At 39.0% G+C, this 21,825-nt stretch overlaps 2 protein-coding genes across 3 annotated transcripts in view; one reads left to right on the forward strand and one right to left on the reverse strand.

The window, feature by feature from the left end:
* The window catches only part of dscaml1 (Down syndrome cell adhesion molecule like 1), a 98,865-nt gene extending 82,929 nt beyond the window's left edge, over positions 1–15,936 (forward strand). The window contains exons 22-35 of the mRNA XM_085243445.1: positions 2,367–2,520; positions 4,319–4,436; positions 5,115–5,278; positions 5,425–5,523; positions 7,118–7,306; positions 8,110–8,238; positions 8,389–8,547; positions 8,674–8,829; positions 8,971–9,001; positions 9,144–9,262; positions 9,404–9,556; positions 9,797–9,991; positions 10,135–10,443; positions 10,722–15,936. Coding sequence (XP_085099571.1) covers positions 2,367–2,520; positions 4,319–4,436; positions 5,115–5,278; positions 5,425–5,523; positions 7,118–7,306; positions 8,110–8,238; positions 8,389–8,547; positions 8,674–8,829; positions 8,971–9,001; positions 9,144–9,262; positions 9,404–9,556; positions 9,797–9,991; positions 10,135–10,443; positions 10,722–11,311 — 2,565 coding nt within the window. The 3' untranslated portion in view covers positions 11,312–15,936. The remainder of the gene's footprint in view (positions 1–2,366; positions 2,521–4,318; positions 4,437–5,114; positions 5,279–5,424; positions 5,524–7,117; positions 7,307–8,109; positions 8,239–8,388; positions 8,548–8,673; positions 8,830–8,970; positions 9,002–9,143; positions 9,263–9,403; positions 9,557–9,796; positions 9,992–10,134; positions 10,444–10,721) is intronic.
* Positions 15,937–17,732: 1,796 nt separating this feature from the next.
* On the reverse strand, positions 17,733–20,670 carry LOC146559731 (uncharacterized). 2 transcript variants are annotated; one of them, XM_085243446.1, is made up of 4 exons: positions 20,446–20,670; positions 19,936–20,049; positions 18,712–18,754; positions 17,733–18,533 (listed from the first exon to the last, which is right to left on the reverse strand). In XM_085243446.1, exons 1-4 carry the CDS (start codon positions 20,497–20,499, stop codon positions 18,334–18,336), a joined length of 411 nt encoding a protein of 136 aa, XP_085099572.1. In that variant the 5' UTR covers positions 20,500–20,670; the 3' UTR covers positions 17,733–18,333. The 2 variants fall into 2 exon arrangements, with proteins under 2 accessions (XP_085099572.1, XP_085099573.1); XM_085243447.1 differs by having other exon boundaries at positions 17,733–18,470; positions 20,446–20,661.
* Between the last annotated feature and the right edge of the window lie 1,155 nt (positions 20,671–21,825).

Raw genomic sequence — 21,825 nt, forward strand, 5'->3', positions numbered from 1 at the left:
GGGGGGGTATATTGGTGGATAGATGCAGGAAAAAGCAAGGAGTGGGCCCACAGATGACAGACAAATGTAAAGATAAAGAAATGAAGAACAGTGATGGCATCGGGGGTGCACAGAAGGATGGTGCAGTGGGGTGAAGAATAGTCGGAGAGAAAAATAGAGAGAGCGTCACAGGCAAGAGGAATGGATGATGAACAGGGAACATAGTGAAGTAATAAAAAGCTCAGTGGATTCCTTCATGGCAACCTGCTCATAAATGTGAAAAACAACATGAATACTGGAATCTGTTTGCACAGAATAAACCGTTCTGCAGACAACAACCCAGCAGGCTAGGACAGAGCTCAGTAACGCTGCAGTGTCTTCGCAGGTTTTACTGGTCTGGCACATTCGCTGACTGTTCATGCTATCTGACACTTGTATCGCAGTCTTCATTTCATCCGTGTATGTGTGCCTGTCAGTCACAAATGTAAGACGGTATCAAGCCTGGGTGTAGTAAAATATGATTTAGAGGGTGCCGAGTGAATGTTAGGTGCTGCCTTACAGTGCAGTGTATGTGTGTGTGTTGAATTTTTGATTTTTGATTGTTTCTTTCTTTCTTTTTTTTTTCCATACTATTTATTACTTGAGGCCAGCAGCACAGCAACAGCCAGAGTTGCAGGTGTGTGTATATATAGCTGACTGCTGGGATACCTGAGGAGTAGGTGAAGAGTAGGAGTTGAGGAAATACAGGTATAATTGGTGGGTAGGTGAATAGCGAATGAAAATGAAAGATTCTGTGTGTGTGTGTGTGTGTGTGTGTGTGTGTGTGTGTGTGTGTGTGTGTGTGTGTGTGTGTGTGTGTGTGTGTTAAGGGGACAGTGATGCGTATATGTCTAGACAGGAGACACATGGCTGGGTTAAACACACTGCAATTACACATCCACCTCCAGGTCATGTATGCGGCTCTATGTGTGTGTGTGTGTGTGTGTGCCTGTGTTTCAGTACATTCATGCATATGTATTGGTGTGTATTCATACTGCTTGTGGGTAACCATTCCTCTTCCTCTGTCTGTTTGTGTTACTTTCCTCTCCTCTCCTCTCCTCTCCATCACTGCTGATGCCTGCAGTAGATAGGCCTCATTAGTGTATGACTGTTCATGATATCTCTGACTGACTCATTTGTCTGTCCCCTATTGTCTTCCTCTCTCATATCTCTGTTTGCCCTCCCCGAGGAGAACGGAGAAGGCGAGGGAGTGGGATTCACTCCCCCAATCCAACCCTCTCGCCTCTCTCTCCTCAAGCATCGCTTGCCTTCCTTCCCTCCCTCCCTCCAGCGTCATCCTTTCATACCGTTTTGCCTTACCACATTATGATAAGCCTCAGAACCTCTCTAACTTTTAGCCCATCTTAGTCTCTGTTTTACTGATACAAAATGAGGAAGAAAATAATTGGTTCACGTTAAAATGATGTTCACTCAGTTCATCACATCACTCCAGCCTCTCCAAACAATCTTGTATTTGGAATCCCCAAAATTTTATCTTATGCTACCTTGAATATACTTAAAATTTTCGGAGAAATGCTATAAAACATTTTCTTTTTAATTTTGAAAAGGTACCGTTAAAGTGCTACATGTTTCCAAACCAATCCAGACTCTTTTTATTGTAATTGCCCATTTTGTCTCATTGTGCACTTTTTTGGACTTCAAACGACTTTAATTCTTCATAGAGTCAAAAAGGTGCTGGAAACATTCCTCAGAGATTTTGGTGCGTATTGACATAATCACACAGTTGCTGCAGATTTGTCAGCTGCACATCTATGATGTGAATCTCCTGTTCTATCGCTTCCCATAAGTGCTCTATTGGATTGAGATCTGGTGACTGTGGAGGCCAGTCGAGTACAGTGAAACCAGTTTGAGATTATCTGAGCTTTGTGACATGGCACTCTATCCTGCTGGAAGCAGCCATCAGATGATGGGTACACGATGGTCATAAAGGGATGGACACGGTCAACCACAACACTCAGCTAGACTGTGTTGTTAAACGGTACTCAGTTGGTACAAAAGGATAAAAAGTGTGCAAAGAAAATAGCCCGCACCATTACACCATCGCCTTTCCAGTAGATCAGCAGTTTCTGAAATCATCAGACCAGCTTGTCTGGCACCAACAACCATATAACTTTCAGAGTCCCCATTCTGATGCTCACTTTTGAATTTCAGGAGGTCTTCTTGACCATGTCTACATATCTAAATGCATTAAGTTGTGCCATTGGCTGATTAGATAATTGCAGTAAGAGGTAGTCGAACAGTTTTAATCAAGTGAAATGATTTTTCGGACATTATCAAGTTTGTTCTTCCAAATCAACAATGTCTCTTCTCATTTCATTTTTCTCTAGCTCCCAAGTGAGTATGAAGCTAATCCAGAGCTGCTGTTTTATCGAATCACACACCTCAACCACCGCCAGCAGTACCTGATCTGGGCTGCAGCCGTCACCACTGCAGGCCGAGGTAACTTCAGCGAAAAGGTCACTGTGGAGCCAGCTGCCAAAGGTGAGTCCCTCGATATGAAAGGGAGACCCATGATTAGTGGAAGTGCCCACTGTTGATAAAAGACCCTCAAAATTTAAGTTTGATAATTTTATCGAGGTTCAATGCTAAATTTGTGAAGTAATCTTTTGACCGACTTTTGTTTGGTGGAAGAAACAAACAGTGCCCTCTTTTTCCTGTTTATTTTCCCCTGCTTCTGTCCTCTCTCTCAGGAACTATTAGGATACATCCGCTGTTAGAGTGGTGCTGCTCTACAAACCACTCGTTTTCTCTCCGACTATTCTTCACCCCACTGCACCACTCATGAACTAAAAATAAGCATTTTTAAAGGATGTTTTGCTTTACATGCCCCATCATCTTCTTACTGCATTACGTTTGCTATACAATGGAGGAAATAATTATTTGCTCCCCTGCTGAATTTATAAGTTTGCTCACTTACAAAGAAATGAACAGTCTCTAATTTTTATGCAAGTTTTGTTTTAATGAAGAGAGACAAAAAAATCCAGGACAAATGCACATTACATGAAAGTTATACACTGATTTGTCTATAAATTTGTATATATATAAATAAGTAATTGATCCCAGACCCAGCCACACAGACTGGCAAGCCAATCTGTGTGAGCCCGATCTTGCCTCATGGGGTGAGAATAATCATGAGAAAACTACACAGCAGAAGCTTGTTAGTGATCTAAAGGCATTTTGGGACTGCAGTCACCAAGAATACCATTGGTAACACACTACGCCATAAAGGACTGTAATCTTGCTGCACATGTCATGTGTTTTTATTTGATAGTAGATGTGATGTAATTATTCCCAATATTATATTTTCTACTCCACAGCCCCTACTTTCGTTCTTTATTTCTGTGTTACTGCTCGCTTTGACGTTACAGAGGTGCACGATTAATTTTAGAGTTCAGAGGGCACCAGATAAACTGCTCTCATCCAGGGAAATGATAAGAGGGGAGCAACAGAGGTGGGCAGCAGGTGGAGGAAAAAAGAGCTGAGCTAACTAATATAGAAGACAATAGAGAGGCAAAGTGTTTAAGAAAATGAAAATGGCAGTTAAATCAATAGGCTTTGGATTAAAGGCCAGGTTGAATAAAGGCGTAAGAATGAATAGAGTGCCTTTTCTTTATCTGTTCATTCCTTTGACTTGGATGCAAAGGTTTGTTAATGTGTGCTCATATTGGAGTGTGCTGCTGATCGGCAGCTGTAATAGACAGCGTCCTCCAGGCTTGCTCACTCAATACTTCATTCAACCTTAACATAAGTGCACCAGAGCACTAGCATTAAGACGCCAAGCTTGGGAAAGAAAGCGAGACAGAGAGGGTAGGGGAGTGACAGAGAATAAGAGGGTTATGTGCCTGAATGGAAAGACTTTTTTTTTCATATCCCCTCTTCTCATTCTTTGTATTCTTTATATATATATATATATATATATATATATATATATAAATGTTCTATTTTTTTCCAGCCAGTGTAACAAATTCTAATGTGAATTATAGGGAGTACACATTTCCTCTCAGTTAATTGTGCTTATTAAAAGAATTCTAGCAAGAAGATAAATCAATGTATGCACATGCATTAACACTGGGATTTATTGGTTCAAAACCAAGTGATTGTTAATTGGATTTGAAAATTATTTGACAACAGCAAATCATCCGATTGGTGCATATTAATTAGTCTATTGCTCAGCTGGTCTTATGGGCTGCTTGAGTGTTAATGCAATTAGCTCTAAAGGTCTTTTTATTAAATTTCTCTGCCTCTATACACCTTTCACTTTTTTCCTCTCCTGCACCAGCCCCAGCTAAAATCCTCTCATTTGGCGGTACCGTGACCACTCCCTGGATGAAAGAGGTGCGACTGCCCTGTAGCTCAGTAGGAGAACCTACACCTACCATAAAATGGACCAAAGACAGGTGAGAATCCACACTAGAAATACTGAAGCAGAGTGTTCTTGCTGCTGTAATTCCTCTGAGAATTGATTACAGACAATTAAGTGCACATGCTAAGGTAATGTGCAGACAGTGTACCTCACTTCTTGCCAATTTCATTTGGGATAGCCTCCAGCTTCATTGCAGTCCTGGTTGGATGAGCCATTAAAAATTATTATGAAAACCTTCAGACTAGAAACTATGCAAAACACCAAGTCAGATCCTAACTTACATCTTAACACAAGTGATCCACCTTAACCAGGAGTGGGCAATTAATTTTCTCCAGGGGCCACGAGAGAAGCTGGGACTGTTGTGGAGGGCCCACCAGTATGGTTATAATGAGATAAAGTTAATATTGAACAGAACTAAGTTTGTCTTATTGCTGCAGCTTTCTACAAAAGTCCCAGTTTCTCTTGTATCCCCTTGGAGTCCATCCTCATGAGTAAAACTAAGACAAAAGAACATATAACGATATAGCAAAAATTAATAAATCATTAACATTGTTAATCAGAGAAATAGATTAGAATTAATTCAATTTTATTAATCTTTTATTATATTAAATAATTTTTATGACCATAGGTGTTTCAAAGTGGCTGCTGATACTTAATTAACCCTAATAATAGACTGAAGGTCCTCTTATCAGTGTCTCTTTCTCTTCAATAGTGAGGACACAGCCATACCAGTTTCTCTAGATGGGCAGCGTCTCATTTTGGCTAATGGGACTCTGGTGCTGCGCTCTGTCAAAGCTGAGGATTCTGGTTACTACACCTGCACAGCCACAAACACACTTGGCTTTGACACTATTATAGTCAACCTTTTGGTGCAAGGTAAGCGAATGGCTATAATGACACACTAGCAAACTTTTTTTACGTAATAAACATTAAGATTTGCCAAAATGAATACATAACTCATCAAAAGTATGTCTTTGATAATATAAGTCATGGTATTATAAGATTCTGTGCCTCGTCCTCAGTACCTCCAGACCAGCCACGTCTAACCGTCTCTACCACCTCCACCTCCTCCATCACTCTGGCTTGGATACCAGGAGACAATGGCGGCAGCTCTATAAGAGGTGCGTAATTTTTCGGAGGAAAGCCGTATATCTGTCTCTCCTCTTGTGTACTCACATTACTTTCCTCTTGTCTATAGCTGACATGTTTGTCGTGCCTCAGCTTGTCTCCTGCCTGGCATTATTGGTAGTGTCTCTATTGACCTATTAGTTTATTGAATGGTGTCTTGGTTTTATGTTTCCCTGTTAATTGTGTGTCTGTTTGATTAGCTGATTATTGATGAGCTGTATGTGAAGATGGCCACAGTGTGCGTGACTGGGTCTCTCCCTTTGGTCAGGCTGTGGCAGTTTAACTTATTACTGCTCTATATGACACACTCAAGCACCATATATGGTTTTGGTAAAGCCGCTATTCTACCTTATGTGATTACAGAATAAATGACAATGAAAACAAACAAATAAAACCAGAGAAATTTCAGTAGATGACATTTAGTAATAGCTTCTTGCAATCAGCACATGAAGGCCTCCAAAACTGAATAGAATATACTCCTTTTGGAAACCGTGCTGCCAGGATGACCCAAGAAAGACTTGCGTGCATGCATTATGCAAAACTGAAACAGGATATAATGCATAAACTTAAACAGCCTCTACTGGATGTGCAGCTTAGTATTCAAATAGGGATGTGCCAGTATTTGCATACAGCATCTAGTCTTATGTGTCCATAAATCTTTTCTGTAGAACTTGTGTGATAGCCTGAAGTCCCGTCGCTAAATCCACCGGCTCATTGTCAGCAATAGTTCCTTGTCACGCACCTGTTTTGCAGTATCACTGCCCTGATGTCTGTATATGATTCCCTTTCAGAAAAAACATGCTAGTGTGCACTAATAAAGCCATTTTCAGCTGGTAATGAGGACTTTTTTCCAGTTTGTGTAAAAATAAAATAATTTCTAAATAGACAAATCGCCAAATGTTGCAGACTGGTCCCATACACTGAGAATCTTATATTATGTACAACAGCAGTCAGTCATAGTGTTCTTCCAGCCTGTTGTTGTGCTGTTCTGTACTGTTCACTGTGCTATCTTCTGTTATGTTCTGCTGTGTCCTCTTCTGTTCTGTGACAGACCGAGGGTGACTATAAAACTTACAGACACTGCTCGATCTGCATGTTAACCCTTTTTAACGTTTTGGACTCCATCGCACCATCTGTTAGAAAAAGAGAGAGAGTAAGGAAATGAAGATGGTACAAAGAGTACAAGGAAACACTCAGAGTGAGACAGTCATATATGCGTAATCATATACAGGCAGAAGGAAAGACAGAGGATTAGATGGAAGGTGTCTCAGAGTGGGAGGGAGTTGGCTCTTCAAGGCAGCTGATTATAAAAACAGTCACCATATTGCATGCCCTCATTTGCATAGATGCTCAGTCAGCGCCATCCCAGTCTTGGGGTTTGTAGGTAACTAATGGCGGCATAGACAGAGAGCAGCTACACCATCCTCCAATTGAGGCTTAACTGGACAAGGGAAGTGCAATCATACATTGCCATCTAGTGGCCAGGAGTGGTACCAATGTCTGAAAGTTCAGTAGACTTTATATTAGTGAGGGATTTGCATCAAACTGAGAAAAAACTATTTTGTGCATGTCTCATTTCTTATGCAGGTTTTGTTCTGCAGTACTCTGTAGACAACACAGAGGAATGGAAAGATGTTTTCATCAGTTCTAGCGAGCGCTCTTTCAAATTGGACAACCTGCGCTGTGGGACCTGGTACAAAGTCAAGCTGGCTGCCAAGAACAGCGTTGGTGCTGGACGTATCAGTGAGATCATTGAGGCAAAGACTCACGGGCGAGGTGAGAAGCTGACAGAAAAGGACTTTAAACAATATATACAGCAGACAAGTAAAAAAAAAATATTTTTACACAATGGAATTATTTTTGAAAAGGGGTTCTAGATAACACTCAGAAAATACAGCAGGTCACATGTGAGGAGGTCAACAAAAAACGTCAACTGAAAGTGTTTAATGCACCTTTAAATGTATCTTTTCCGCAATCTCAAAATTTGAATTGACTTTTGAAAAATGTGAATGAATAGATGATATACGAATAGATCATGTGTTTTATTACAGGAGGGTTATTTTCTTTCATCTATGCTTCAGTCTATTCAAATGATATCAAATTAGTTTCAATATTAAATATCAGAATTAAAACATTTGATACATTTAATGCTTTTTCATTTACAAATGGCTCCAAAGCAAGGTTACGTGTCATTAGTAAGGCTTTAAATTAATGTACACTGCTCTCAAAATGCAGTGGGAAAGGTTTGTTTTATGGACAGTGATATGACTGACCAGCGGGATGTTTATGCTGTCATTAAACTTCTTATAGTGCAGTCCAGTTTCAAATTTGGTAGTCATTACAAAATGCATATTTAACCTCTCAGAGATTATGCAAACATATTACATACAATACTAAACTTTGCTGCTTCAGTTTTTGCTGTAACTGCATCAATATATTATTTAGTTTATTTAACTGAATGTTGTGTGCAGGTCTGCTGCTGATGACCTGTGTTAACCATATTACCTGTGAAATGCCATTCCAAATATTGTTTTAATATTCTGAGCATATTCTGCATCAAACCGTTGCTGCCTTTACAGAACCCCAGTTCAACAAAGACCAGCCTGTCTTCACCCACATTAACTCCAGCCATGCTCGCCTCAACTTGCAAGGCTGGGCCAGTGGAGGGTGTCCGATCACAGCTGTCACGCTAGAATTTAGACCGAAAGGTGAGTGGTTCCTTTTTCATTTTTCAGTTTTTGGTAATATTGGAGATGTCCTTATATAAATTCAATGGAAAAGTGACCAAACTTAGACACATATATTATTTTTTCTTGAAAAAACGTGATCGTAATTAAGAGTCGTGTGCACTCGTGCAGGCACTTGGACATGGCAGAACGTGCGCACCAACGCCACCACAGATGTGTTCCTGGCAGAGCTGCGTGAGGCCACCTGGTATGAGTTAAAGATGAAAGCTTGTAACAGTGCTGGCTGTGGTAACCAGAGCTCCCAGTTTGCCACTCTAGACTATGATGGCAGTGAGTACAAGATGATCTTCATTTGCCATTTACTTTGGATAAATGGCATTGTTTTAATGAGAAATCCATTAAAATGGGTACCTTATGATATTGTCTTATGAAAGCACATTAAACTGATCTCTACAGGCACAATACCGCCAATTAAATCCCCTCTGGAGAAGAACGACGATGTCAAGAAGCTGTTTTCTATTGGCTGTCCTGTGATCTTGGTCACACTTGGTGTTGCGTTGCTCTTCATCATTCGCAAGAAACGCAAAGAAAAGAGACTAAAGAGACTGAGAGGTGAGAGAAGAAATAAGAAGAGAGGAGATAAGTGGTGAAAATGAGAGAGAATATTACATTCAGCCTGCAGAGCATTTATTCTAAGAATACTTGTTTGTCAAAAAAAAATGAAAAATTAATTATATCCTCTGTTCTCGTTAGATGCCAAAAGCTTAGCAGAGATGCTGATCAGGTAAGACTGGAATGTATTCTCAGCAAATTAAGCTTGAAATATTATTAAGCGTAACCTAAAATCCACTCAAAAATCAACTTTCTTTCCCATTTTCTTCAAACTATGCATGTTTGTGTGTGCTCATCTTGTATCTATGAATTAGTAAAAACAACCGCAGTTTCGACACCCCGGTTAAAGGGCCTCCTCAGGGCCCACGGCTGCACATCGACATCCCCAGAGTGCAGCTGCTAATTGAGGACAAAGAAGGCATCAAGCAAATCGGTGAGAGGAAGAGAGAGAAAGAGAGACTTGTCGCATATGTTCACACAACTATGCCGAGGACCGAATCGATGACCGTTACATGAAATGCGGTGTTAGGCTAATTGTTATTTTGTTGACACACAATATTTCTGCCTGTCATAGGTGAGGACAAGGCCACTATCCCTGTGACAGACACAGAGTTTAACCAAACTGGGAACCCTCAGAGCTTTTGCACTGGTGTGTCAGTCCATCATCCTGCCCTCATCCAGAACACTGGCCCTTTGATTGACATGTCTGACATCCGGCCAGGAACCAGTATGTGCTTTTACTCCTCACTCTCCATTATATCATTAAATGTTTAACCTTGAATATGTTCATTAAATGCAACATTTCTGCTCAGTTCAATTGAGTTATTAGTATTATTTTTTCATGAATGATTCAAATGTTCTCTGGACCAAAATATGAAGACCAATCTTTCTTATTTTTAAATTCTTGTTGATTTATTCCGGCTGTGAACATCCAACCCTTCTTATTTCTTCATCCATTTACCATCAGATCCAGTGTCAAGGAAGAGTGTTAAGTCAGCCCACAGCATCAGGAACCGCTACTCTAGTCAGTGGACTCTGACCAAGTGCCAGGCCTCTACGCCAGCCCGTACTCTCACCTCAGACTGGCGCACAGTTGGCTCCCAGCATGGCATCACTGTCACAGAGAGTGACAGCTACAGTGCCAGCCTCTCGCAGGACACAGGTAAGTACATGGGTGAAATGACACTTACAGCCATTAGCATGTACATACAATTAAGGCTATTTATCTGCAGGAAGCAAATGTGATTTTGCAGTAGGCTATGAAAGGGGCTTGCCTTCATTTCCTTTCCTTATTTTTTTGAACAGATAAAGGGCGCAACAGCATGGTGTCAACAGAGAGTGCCTCCTCCACCTACGAGGAGCTGGCAAGAGCATATGAGCATGCCAAGCTGGAGGAACACCTGCAACATGCTAAATTTGAGATTACAGAGTGCTTTATTTCTGACAGCTCATCTGATCAGATGACTACAGGTACCAACGACAATGCAGACAGCATGACGTCCATGAGCACACCGTCAGAGCCCGGCATCTGCCGTTTTACTGCCTCGCCACCTAAACCCCAAGACTATGACCGTGGCAAGAATGTAGCTGTTCCCATTCCGCATCGCGCCAAGAGTGAGTTGTCACCTCTAAGCATGATTCTTTTTTGTCTGTTAGGATTTTTAATATGAAAACAAATTTAAAAAGTATGGCCAAAGGCTTAAAATTGTATTGTGAAAATCAGACTTCATGTAAGTAAATGTTTTCTGTAAATAACTCAAACAAACTGTAGATAGTATGCATGTATTCTGATTATTAGATGAGTTTATAGCAATTATTGTGGTGCACAGTATACTATCCATTATATCCTATAAGCTTGTGCAGTGATGATAAATTTTACTTTTCCCTTCCAGGTGACTACTGCAACCTACCCCTCTACATGAAGTCAGACCCCTTTTTTCGAAAGCAGGCAGAGCGTCATGACCCGTGTCCAGTGGTCCCACCACGTGAAGCCTCTATTCGTGGCCTGGCCCAACGTGCATACCACACCCAGGGCCGTCATGTGACTATGGACTCTGCAAAACAGCAGGCCCTAACCATGGGCCACTCTGGTCTGTCCAATCTCACATCCTCTGGGGCTTCCTCGGGAGGGGCAACAGGAGGCGGTGGTTGTGGCAGTGGGAGTGGAGGGGCATCTGCTAGCTCTAGCAGCTCCACACTTCCCCAGAGAACTCTCACAATGCCTGGCTCCTCTGCTGCAGGAGCCCAGAGTGCAGCGGCAGCTGCTGCTTCTGCTGCGGCTTCTGGGGCATCATCATCCTCCGGTGGAGGTGGGGCAGTAGGGGCCACAGGAGGGACCCCTGGAGGTGCATCTTCATCTTCCTCCAAGATGGGAGGATCCAGAGACTCTCTCCTGGAGAGCAGCTCCTCGGGCTTAGGCAGACTACAGAAGCAAAGGGATGGAGGGGCGGGGGCCTACTCCAAGTCCTACACACTGGTGTAGCCTGTCATCACTGCGGCCTGTCACTGTAACTCTTCATTGAATGCTGGTCAAGCCATCGCTTGCCTAGAGCCTCTATGAAAAATTGGGGTGAGAAACATACAGATGCACAGCTTACCTGTCAGTGCCTGTGCTGTGCCAGGCTGCAGGGGGCTGGTTGGGTTCCCACTGACAATATTATATGATGGGGTCAGAGTTGGGTCTCCACAGCACAGGGGTTTGCCTTTCTTTCTGCCTGATTGCTTTCTGTTATTATTGTGTCATTTTTATCTCTTACTTCATCACCCTGGGAAACACCTTTGCCAAAACATAGATGATTTATTCACATTTGTTAACTCTATATTTTGATTTTCTGGCAAAGACACAGTACTTATGCACAAAATGCTTTCCACGTGCACTGTCTTGTTTTCTGGATCAAGACAGCTGTAGAATGAACCAGGTTGCTTGAGTTTCAGAGAGATGTGTATTAAGATTTTTAGGTTTTTAAAAATGTTGCTTTTTTGGCCTCTGATGGAAAGGAGCTCATATCACAGCATTGTGCCATGGCAGGATGCTTTATTGTATGCATTAACCACCAACCTTGGTGTTACACTGGCTCTGAAAGATTACTCCATCGTGGATTCGTACATTAGAGGCAATGGATGGACCGTCGTCTCAATATCAGATTTGAGACAAAGGGATTTTCATATACATGCAATGGATGATACAGCATAGTGGTCTTAATTGATGCTTTTCTAAACAGACTCAAAGCAGAGAAGATGGGAAAAAAATTCAAGCATCATAAAGTGCAAGATGAATCCAACCTTTTTCTTTTAAATCAGTTTTCTGTTTATTTTCAGATGATGGAAATATAATCTCATGTGCACTAAGAGAAAATTAGAATGGATCCAAGTAACAGAAACCTTCAACAGCCTGCGTGCGTGCGTGTGTGTGTGTGTGTGTGCGCGCGTGCAAGCGTGTTTGCGCGGGTGTATATGTGTGTATATAAATGTATGCATGTGGCAGGCACACCAACGATGGACCTTTTTAAAATCAGTCTGTATGCTGACCTCTTGGGCAGACATCTGTGTCAAAACTGACAAATGTTCATTTTGTACCTGTGAAAGGGGATAATGGGTCGATGCTGATGATGTAACGCAACGACCCTAATTTGGTCCAGCATTTTGAACTTTGTTTTGGATTGACGACATGGCTTAGGAAATGAAAAACACAGGAAAAGAAGTGGGTTCAGAAGAGAGCTATTACAGATTATAAGAACTAGGTCCCTCTTTTTCTCTTAAACTTCCTCAAGAAGGAAGCGACCATTATATGATTCATCATGGCGCCACAATATCCATTATGTGTTTTGTTTTAAGCCATTTTACCTGTGCCCTTTTCCTCCCTTTCTGTCCTTTCCCACTTTCACCTTTACCCACCCGGTCCATCATCATATCCATACAGTGTCACTGTGATCTACTGCTAGCTTACTGGCAGGTCAAAGAGACAGACTGACTGAGAGAAGAGGTCTAATATGCACAGACGGGCAGAAATGCTATTTGATGTGTAGTGTCAGCTTGAATGAGAAGCAAGTCGCAGCAGATTTATGGAGATTTATGAAGAAAAATCATATTTGCATAATCTTGAATTTATAAACAGACAGTAATGTTTAAGAGTATAATCAGAGGGATCGAGCGTCAATATAATGTGAAGTAGCAGAGAGATTTTTCTTCAAAAATAAGTGGTCTTTGAAACTAAAAGGAGTATTTTCAAGTCCCTCCACCTTGCTGAAATTATTTTTAGCTTTATGCATGGTACTGTATCTTTTTTTTATTATTACTATTAGTTCTTCTCCCAAAGCTTAATCCCATAACAAAGATCGTTCCAAAAAAAAAAGAAGAGTTGCTCCACATGTTTTTCAGTGGTCGAACATAACATCAGGGCTCTCGCAATAGAAAAAAGAAAAAGATATATGTTTGTTTTCAAAAGTATGTACATATATATTTCTATTCAAATATATAGCAAATATATGAATATTGAAAAAAATGCAGAGAAATATAAAAGCCGTTCTAATTGAAAATATATATAAAAGATCACAAGACAATCGCTCAGAGTGAAAAAAATTGCCAGAAGAGAAGAAGGAAAAAGAAGAGGGAAGTTTAAACGGGTAGCACAACCATGGGCAGAAGATCTTAGAGCGAAAGGAAGTTGTGTGAAAGAAAATTAAGTGGTGAAACTAAGGTTTGAACCCCTTGTGATTTTGTAAATGTTCAAAGCTGTACCGCCTGTGCAGCAGGTAGCAGCTGAAAGGACAAGCACAGTAAAGTCAAATTATAGTGTGAGATTGTGTCGCTGGTTAACTGTGGTTTATGGCTCAGTGCAGAAAGTGTGGTGTTGAAAAAGAAAACAGTATAACGAGGACAGTCTATACAGTGAGAATCTTGTATTATGTTGTATTGTACCTTCTGAAGGTGTGTTCACAAACTCAATGCCATTACCTATAATTATAATTAATGACAACAAACAACCAACAAGTATTTCTGTTTCCTATCTGTGTCACAGCAAGTCATTCCCAAACTCCAGGAGTGCAGTCCAATGAGCATACCACACAGTGGTGTTTAAAAACTGCTTCTAAATGTATCCATGCTCCCTTTCGTTTGAAAACTAGCCGGGAGAGATATGTATTTTTGCTTTTTGTTGCTAATGGTTACGATGCCTTTTCTTTTAGCTTTTACATTTCAAGTTATGCAAATACTTGTCTTCAGAAAAACAAGAGTTTGGGAATGGGGCAGGCCTGCTTTCACAACCAGGGGCTTCCTTACTCCAGTTGTATGGATATTGGTTGGAATGATGAAATAAAGTTCTGTCCAACCTGCTTTCCCCAGTTCTTCAGTGAAGTTGCTTCTACCGTATAACACCGATCCTCTGTCAGTTTGCTTAAAGTAAATGTAATGTCTGTCTTTAAAGAAAATTCCACCCTCCAAACATTTCCAGAATTCTAGTTGGCCATAAATGTCCATGTAACATTTTGCCATTACATATAATATGCGTTTTAACATTTAGCTTATTTTGATACTTTATAGCAGATGGTTTTTTTAATTTTTTTGTCCACCCAAACATATGAACACTGAATTGCTTTCAATGCATTTTACAAAGCATACTCACATAGTAAGGAAAATGTTAATCATACTCAAATTTCCATTTTAATATTAATGATAATACATCAGTTTTAGAAGTTTATGTACCAAATAGCGAGTATAGAAAAGATAAAATCACTAACATTTATTAAGGGAAAAAAACAATCCACTGGATAAAGTGGTCCTCATATTTTATTCTTATTTCTCTTATTATATTTGGACAGCTTTTCAGCTTACGAAACATCTGGGGTGGATTTTTCCTTAAAATACAACAACATACTTTCAAACTGACTTTGCCTGTGTTTGTAAGGCCAACTTCACACGTTCCACTTCCCCAACGTTTTCCCCATCTGCCAATCAATCAGAACCCCGTCTCCACCCCCACCGTTCCCCGTTGTCCACTTATACAGCTTATGTTTTACTCCATAATAGAAGACTTGTGTACATAGGAAAGTGTTTTGTATAAATGAGTACTATTTTCGACATCTTCACTAGAAACCAGGGCACAATGTAAACTTTGAACTGAAGCTATTGTAATGAAACAGAAGAGGACTTAACGGCAAGACTATAAAATTATACAGACACCGCTTTATCTTGATTTATGGACCAGTTAAAACGTGTCAGAGTGGACCATGCATAATTAAAAAAATATATTGTTTTCTTCTTTTACAGGGCATTTGGTTGAGTTGTCTCCTTTTTTTTTTTTTTTTTTGTTGATTTTTTAATATTATTGTAATTTAGTTTGTTTTTACTTTGTCACAAAATTTAGAGTTTGCTTTTTTAAAAATCATTAATAAATTATTAATCCACATTTGTGGGGAGGGGAGCAGCATTGCATGTACTGAAAATTTTGCTGGTTATAAAAGAAAAAGGAAAATGGTGAATTGACCAATTTAAAAGGGGATTACTGAAACCATTTTCAAAATTTAGAGGTTGTTCCTTAAACTTTTATGGGGAAACATTGCTTCAATTTGCAATTGCTTGCGTTTAACTCTACATTTTCTTTTCTATGAAAACAAAACAAAAATGGGAAAAAAAGAGTACTCAACACCTTGTGCAATAAAGCTATCTTTTTATAAACTGTGATGATATTGTTTATTGGCGACTTGCTGTTGAATGTTGAATCTTAACTTTTTCTTCTGTTTAATGAAAAATCATAAGAAGTGTGAATTTTTCAGCCATGGGGACATGTGTTGTGGATAGAGGAGGTTAAAAGCCAAATTTAACCTTTGCAAAGCCCCAAGACGTGTGAAAAAGGTCAAATGGGAACCAAGCCTGGAGAAATCTGTGCTCTTTTGCCTCATCTCAAACTAGTAGTAGAAACTTTACTGTAAATTGTAAACTGTCTTTAACTCTCCAGAGAACCAAGGAGTTTAAAATGAGGTGAAAAGTAAAATTTTTTTTATTATAGACAAAATATAGCCTATAAAACTTGACATTTTTTTAAGACTGCCCAAATTGTTTAATCATCTTGCTTCACTTTTTTCAGCTAACTTTATTTAAAAAAAAAATAAACACAGCAAGGTACTATGATTGGCTTTTATGTTGCTCTGAACAAGTAATTATTAATATTTGGAATATTTTGCACTTCCCCAGTAATTACTTTCATGATATCTAAGTGTACTTAAATGCTTATTTTCGTCAGCATCTCCATACAGCCACTTTAAACTATATGGAGTCATGCATGTTAGCTTTTACAGCTAGTACTGCACTTTGTGTAGTGCTTAAAAAATTTACAAGGTATACCTTATACCTTACCCAATGTAAGATTTATGCCACACAATTAAAATCTGATCATTAAAAATTATTTTCTTTTAAATTATGTAATCATTAATCCTCCAGTATGCTCATGCTCTTTAATCAAAATGATATTTTTGATACTGAAATATAATTTTTGTTCTTATCTATGAATTGTCATATTTAATCTTAAATAAAAATATGATTAAAAATATAGTCAATTACATTATTATTTTTTTATTAAGATGCTTAATTTCTGACTCCTAAAGTGAGCAGGCTCAAATTTGGATATAAAAACATAAATTCTGTTTGTTTGCCTAATAAATAACAATATCATTTTTTTATATAAGTTTTTCAACAAGTTTTTGACAGATTTGAAACATTTTAGTGTTTTCATGTTAATAAGAAATGTAAGCACCATCCAACCAGAAGGATTTATTCAGAGTTGTCTCTCTGGTAGAAAACTGACCTATAGGTTTCATACCTGGGAAACTGACCAGCCTAATATTCAGCATTGTCACTGATTCCTTCATGTTTTATTTATGTTATTGCACTTCCACATTTGTGGAGATATTTGATTTCTCAATGTCGATGATGCTGTATGTTGGTCGAATGCTGATTGGCCAGAGCAGAGAAGGGATTGACAAAACAAAACAAAAAAAACACAAAGATAAACAATACAGTATGAAAAGCACAGACCGTAGATACTTTTCATTGTTTTTAACACTTGGTTTCACTTCAGCTTTTTGCATGTTATAACTTACAGCTCCTCTCCGCAGCTTGCTGATGGACCGACAAGAGCACAAGCAAGAGTCGAAAGACGAGCTAAACCACATATTTTTGACATTGCCCCAATCTCACAACAGACTCTCTCTGCGGGTAGATGGGCAGTGCAATGCACTTCCGCCTTAAAGCCAAAATTTCTCGTGGAGACACACAGAAACCGCGTACAATCACATCTCATGAGCAGAAAAGCAATCACACTAAGGTTAAGTTCACCTCAGGGCAGCCATGCTGACAGAAGCTCATCACATTAGTGTCTGCTTTCATTGACTTAAACTAGCTCTTTGACAACAACTTAGCCTTTTGCTGGATGCAACAGCCTGTGGCACATTTTTCTACAAGTGCTATTTACACCAAAAGAAAGCTCCTGTTTTGCTCCTGTTTCTCATTGAAAGTGAACATGTTTTATGTTGTTTTTGAGAGTTGTTAGTGGTGTTGACAGGATTTGGTTTCCAGGTGCTTTAGCCATTATCCAATACCGATGAATACCAGAATAACCTACCTGTCTTTCCACAGAAGAATTGGCGATTCCTCTGCTTCTCTATCAGGATTTCCTCTTCTTCTAATGTGGGACTCAGGTTTGACTGCACATCGACTCTTCACACCATCTTTTGATATAAATTGGTTGCATTAACATACGTTCCGGCTCTATTGTTGTGTCAGATCATACATCTTCAACACAATCAGAAGTGGACTGGCCAACTGGCAGCATCGCTGGCCTGAAGATCACTTTGACCTGAAGTGAACATTCAGTTTGATGAATTTAAACATTTTCACATTACTACATATAATAACTGTTGATAACTTTAATTGTGTTTTGCAAACTTTTACAATATTTTAAAACCTTTAAAAACATCAAATTAAATAAGCACCTTAAAATTCATACAACTTGTGAGGCAAAAATTCCTCTAAACACTAGAGGGCAGTGAAACAACATAATCTGATGATGAGTTTATTGAAATGGACTGGGGGTTTTTTTTTTTCTTAAGAGACATCAGTGTTTTTCCACACATTTATATACAGGAAACAACAGTCATATATAAATTAGAGAATCACACTCACTCACGCACTCTTAAAATCACATCAATCATCACAGCACAGCAAATCTGTTCATTCAGAATTACAGAATATTCACATTTATTGTTCACATAGAAATTAAAATATGGTTTTATAAGCATTGTGTGAGATGTAGGCTGCTGTATGTTAATCTGGATTACTAATCTTGGGACCTCTACTAAGTTTAAATGTATGTATATTTGAATATAAGTGTTCATATAAATTTAATCATGACATCACAGCATTCATCTAGCCTTTGATGAAATCACATGAAATCACAGCTTGCTTGCTATTGTCTCTCAGACTTGCTGGAGTAGTAAGACTCTCCTGGTCCATCTACTTGCCGTTCTTGTGTTTCTTCTGCTGGAATTTCCTGAAATGGTTCTGGATGGTAGAGGCGGCCTTCTCAACTTCAACAGGGCTGAGCGGAGGAACAGCAGGCGCTGTGCATGTCCCGTTACTGGCATTGGAGTCTGAACACGACAGGACACAGGGAATAGCCAGGAAAGTAGAGGAAATAGCCATGTAGAGAAACTCTGTAGCAATGATTGAGTTCAAGCACATTTTATATATTAGCCTTTATTGAAGCAGGCTATTTTTCTGAAAAAAAATCTTTTAAAATTGGATTTCATAGTTATTCAGAACAACTTTTCCAGGGCCACTCATCAGAATAATAGCCTGCATTTAAAATATTTACCTACAAATGTTACTTACTCTTTCTATACACGCCTATGCTGTTTCTCCTGAGGCCATCATACTGTAAATGAAACAGAACAGCCTTGTGTTATAAAACTCTTAATAGATGTGCAGGCACACACAGGAAGGAGAGTAAGTATTGGTTTAGTGCACAAGATGTAACACATACAGATTATGTGTAAGAATAATCAGTAGTGCCATCTTCTCTGGCTGACATTCAGAGTTAAACATATGCAAAACTACTAAAATACTAAACTGCAATGTATGTTCCACACTTAAGGAACTAATGGCCAAAGTACATGTGTGTCTATGACTGTGCTTTCTTTCTATATACAGTCACAGTAATGACCTCAAACACAAATCCCCTTGATTGGGATTATAGCTCAAACAGAGCAGCGGCAGGGAATCCAGAGTCTGAGGACCAGCTTATCATGCCTACCTGCCAATTTGACTGTGTGTTTCATGCCTATGTTCAGTCTCATGTGTTGGCTTTATAACCCTGTCTATGAGGTCTGCTCCCTCCTTTCACCAGACAAGCTAAGGTAAATTTAAACTGTAGCCAGTCTAAGCACATAAGGGTATAGAGCTGCTTGTTGAGTATGACTGTTGCACCTTTTCATTTAAGTACTTGTGCTCACATTAAGCACTCCAGCTATTTATCCTCGATACATTTGTAAGTTTCAGTTGTATAGAGGTTTTAGACAGAAGTAACCTTAGAAAAGGTACAAGAAAAATACAAGCCTGTCAACCAAAATTTCACTTTTACCGAAAGATGTGCGCACTTTCAACTTGGGCTGAAATATGCTCCTTTATTCGGGGATACATATTGAAACCTTCAGGAGACATCAGATGTGAACTGTGAAGATGTAGAGGCAACTTTATTTTTAAAAATATATTATTTTGCTGCTACTTTCTGAGTATAGAGGCAAACCATCTCTGCCTTTTTAAGACACATTCCTCTGCTTCTATGTCCTGTGCTTCTGGACTTTCTTTCTACTAATTACCAAAGAATAAGAAAAGATCATTTATGAGTATTGATGATTAAAAAAATACTACTACTATTAATGTACATGAGATCATAATAATCGTATGACGATATTTATACAGGCTAGAAATACTAAGAATAGAGGATGTAGTTTTACCCAACAGTTTTCTCATACAGAGAATGAAGCTATATGAACAGAACTGATGTGGTTTTTAATGTAAATTATGATCTGCAGTATCGATCTTGCTATAACTAACCTCATCTGCTTTGCTGCTCCTCCGGCTGAGAGACACTGAGTGAACCTGCCAAGGCAAAGGCTGAGACACCACATAAGGCAAAGGATCCTGTTCCCGCGTAAATCGCGCCCCTATCTGTAAATAAAAAGACGTTTTGCTTAGACATATGAATATGGGTCAAAGGTCAACAACTGGCTCGGCTCTAAATGTGAACACTGAATAACGAGAAAACAGAGAACAATGACAGGGCAGCATTTACCAGTTGGCTCTAACATAACTTGCCTGAATACATCTGGAAGCTGTAAATATAAATGTGGTTTACACTAACCAGCTGTTGCAGCACGATCCACATGTACATTCTTATTTTATAAAGCTATTGTCAATGCCATTTACCTACAAACACTTACTATACTATAGCTGATATCCTCCATAAATGAAAAAAAAGGCATCTTACTTTGTGCTAATAATCAACGTCATCATTCTTGTTGTTCTGATCTGTACAGTAGAGTGCTACCATTATAATCACCTTACCGTTTCTACCACTTTGACCACCATATACATAGCTGTTAGCATGGTTATCAACATCTTGATCGCTATTCCTTTAGGACCTTCTTCGTTTACAGTTGCTGTCTTCAGTTCTGTTGAACAAAAATAAAAATCCACACAGGCACAGGTCTGAGCAATCAGGAAGAAACGCACTCAATTCACTGTCTCAGTCTCTGACACATAAGGGTAAGACTGCTAAAGAGCTTTGCAGGACAGAAATAGAGAAGCAGTAATCTTTTCCTATGCACAACACTTATCCCTCAGGTGTGCATTGCACCTTTCCAGTAGCAGACATGCATTTATTTATCAATAAAGAAAAAGGCTATTGATAATTTAGGATGCATACAATTTAATTTAGCCTCTAGTTAAGTGTGTAGCAATCTTATTAATAAGCCGAACAACAACAACTTAATACTGAGACATACTAGAGTTACCTCCTAATGAGGTATTTTTTAAAGAAAGGTTTATACTTTATAGCAAATTGCTTTAATAAATGTTATGAAATTGTGTTAAACAAAAAAAATAAAAAGATCATATCTGACCTTCTTGGGATGAATCCCCTTCCTGGTATTTGTCCTATTTACATGATTATAATGTTCTTATGTAGGTAATCTTTTAATGAATGCTTAATACATTGTAGAACGAAGAGCAATAATAAAATTAAGCAATCAATCAGTTAGATTGGTAATCAAAACCTATTATTATTATTATTGTTGTTTTTTGGGTTGTTGTTTTTTGTTGCCTGTCCCATTTGGATCTTTAGCCATCAGAATTGTTGTCTGAAGGCCAAGAAAGATGCCAAGCAGATTTACTTTATTGACTTGCAAGTCATTCATTCAGCTGCAACTTTAATCCAGAATCCTGCACAGTGTTACTAACAAGTTCGGTAAATATATGAAATGCCTGGTTTTACTTACTTGCTATCAAGATCAAGTTGATCAGTTGTGCTTTTATTGTAAAAACAACAAACCTAAACAATCTTTTAAAAATGGGAAAAAAAATATTAAACTCAAAATGCTGATCGCCTCCATCCTCTACTGATTGTTACACTGTTTGTACATCAGGCAGAGATTTCTGATAGGACGTCGACACTAAAATTCAGAAACTGTGGTTTTCTACGAATAAACGGATGCATCAGTATGCCAGTTATGCGGTTATCTTAAAGAGATAGACCTATCTGTGAGATCACACATGACTAAGGTCTGTGTGCGTCACTGTCTGGAGTGTCGCCTCTAACCCCTGAAGGCCAGTGATAATCCTTTAGGCATGTGTCTGTGAATACATTTCACCTGGCCCTGCACTGTGAAGGACACTGCTGTTATCAAGATCAAGTGTCAACCTTGTCGTGTAAAGAATTTTTATATC

The sequence above is a fragment of the Mchenga conophoros genome, linkage group LG14 (assembly GCF_057382185.1).
Source record: "Mchenga conophoros isolate Kocher_MC1m ecotype Shallow Benthic linkage group LG14, M_conophoros_male_GT1.1, whole genome shotgun sequence".
Lineage (NCBI taxonomy): Eukaryota > Metazoa > Chordata > Actinopteri > Cichliformes > Cichlidae > Mchenga > Mchenga conophoros.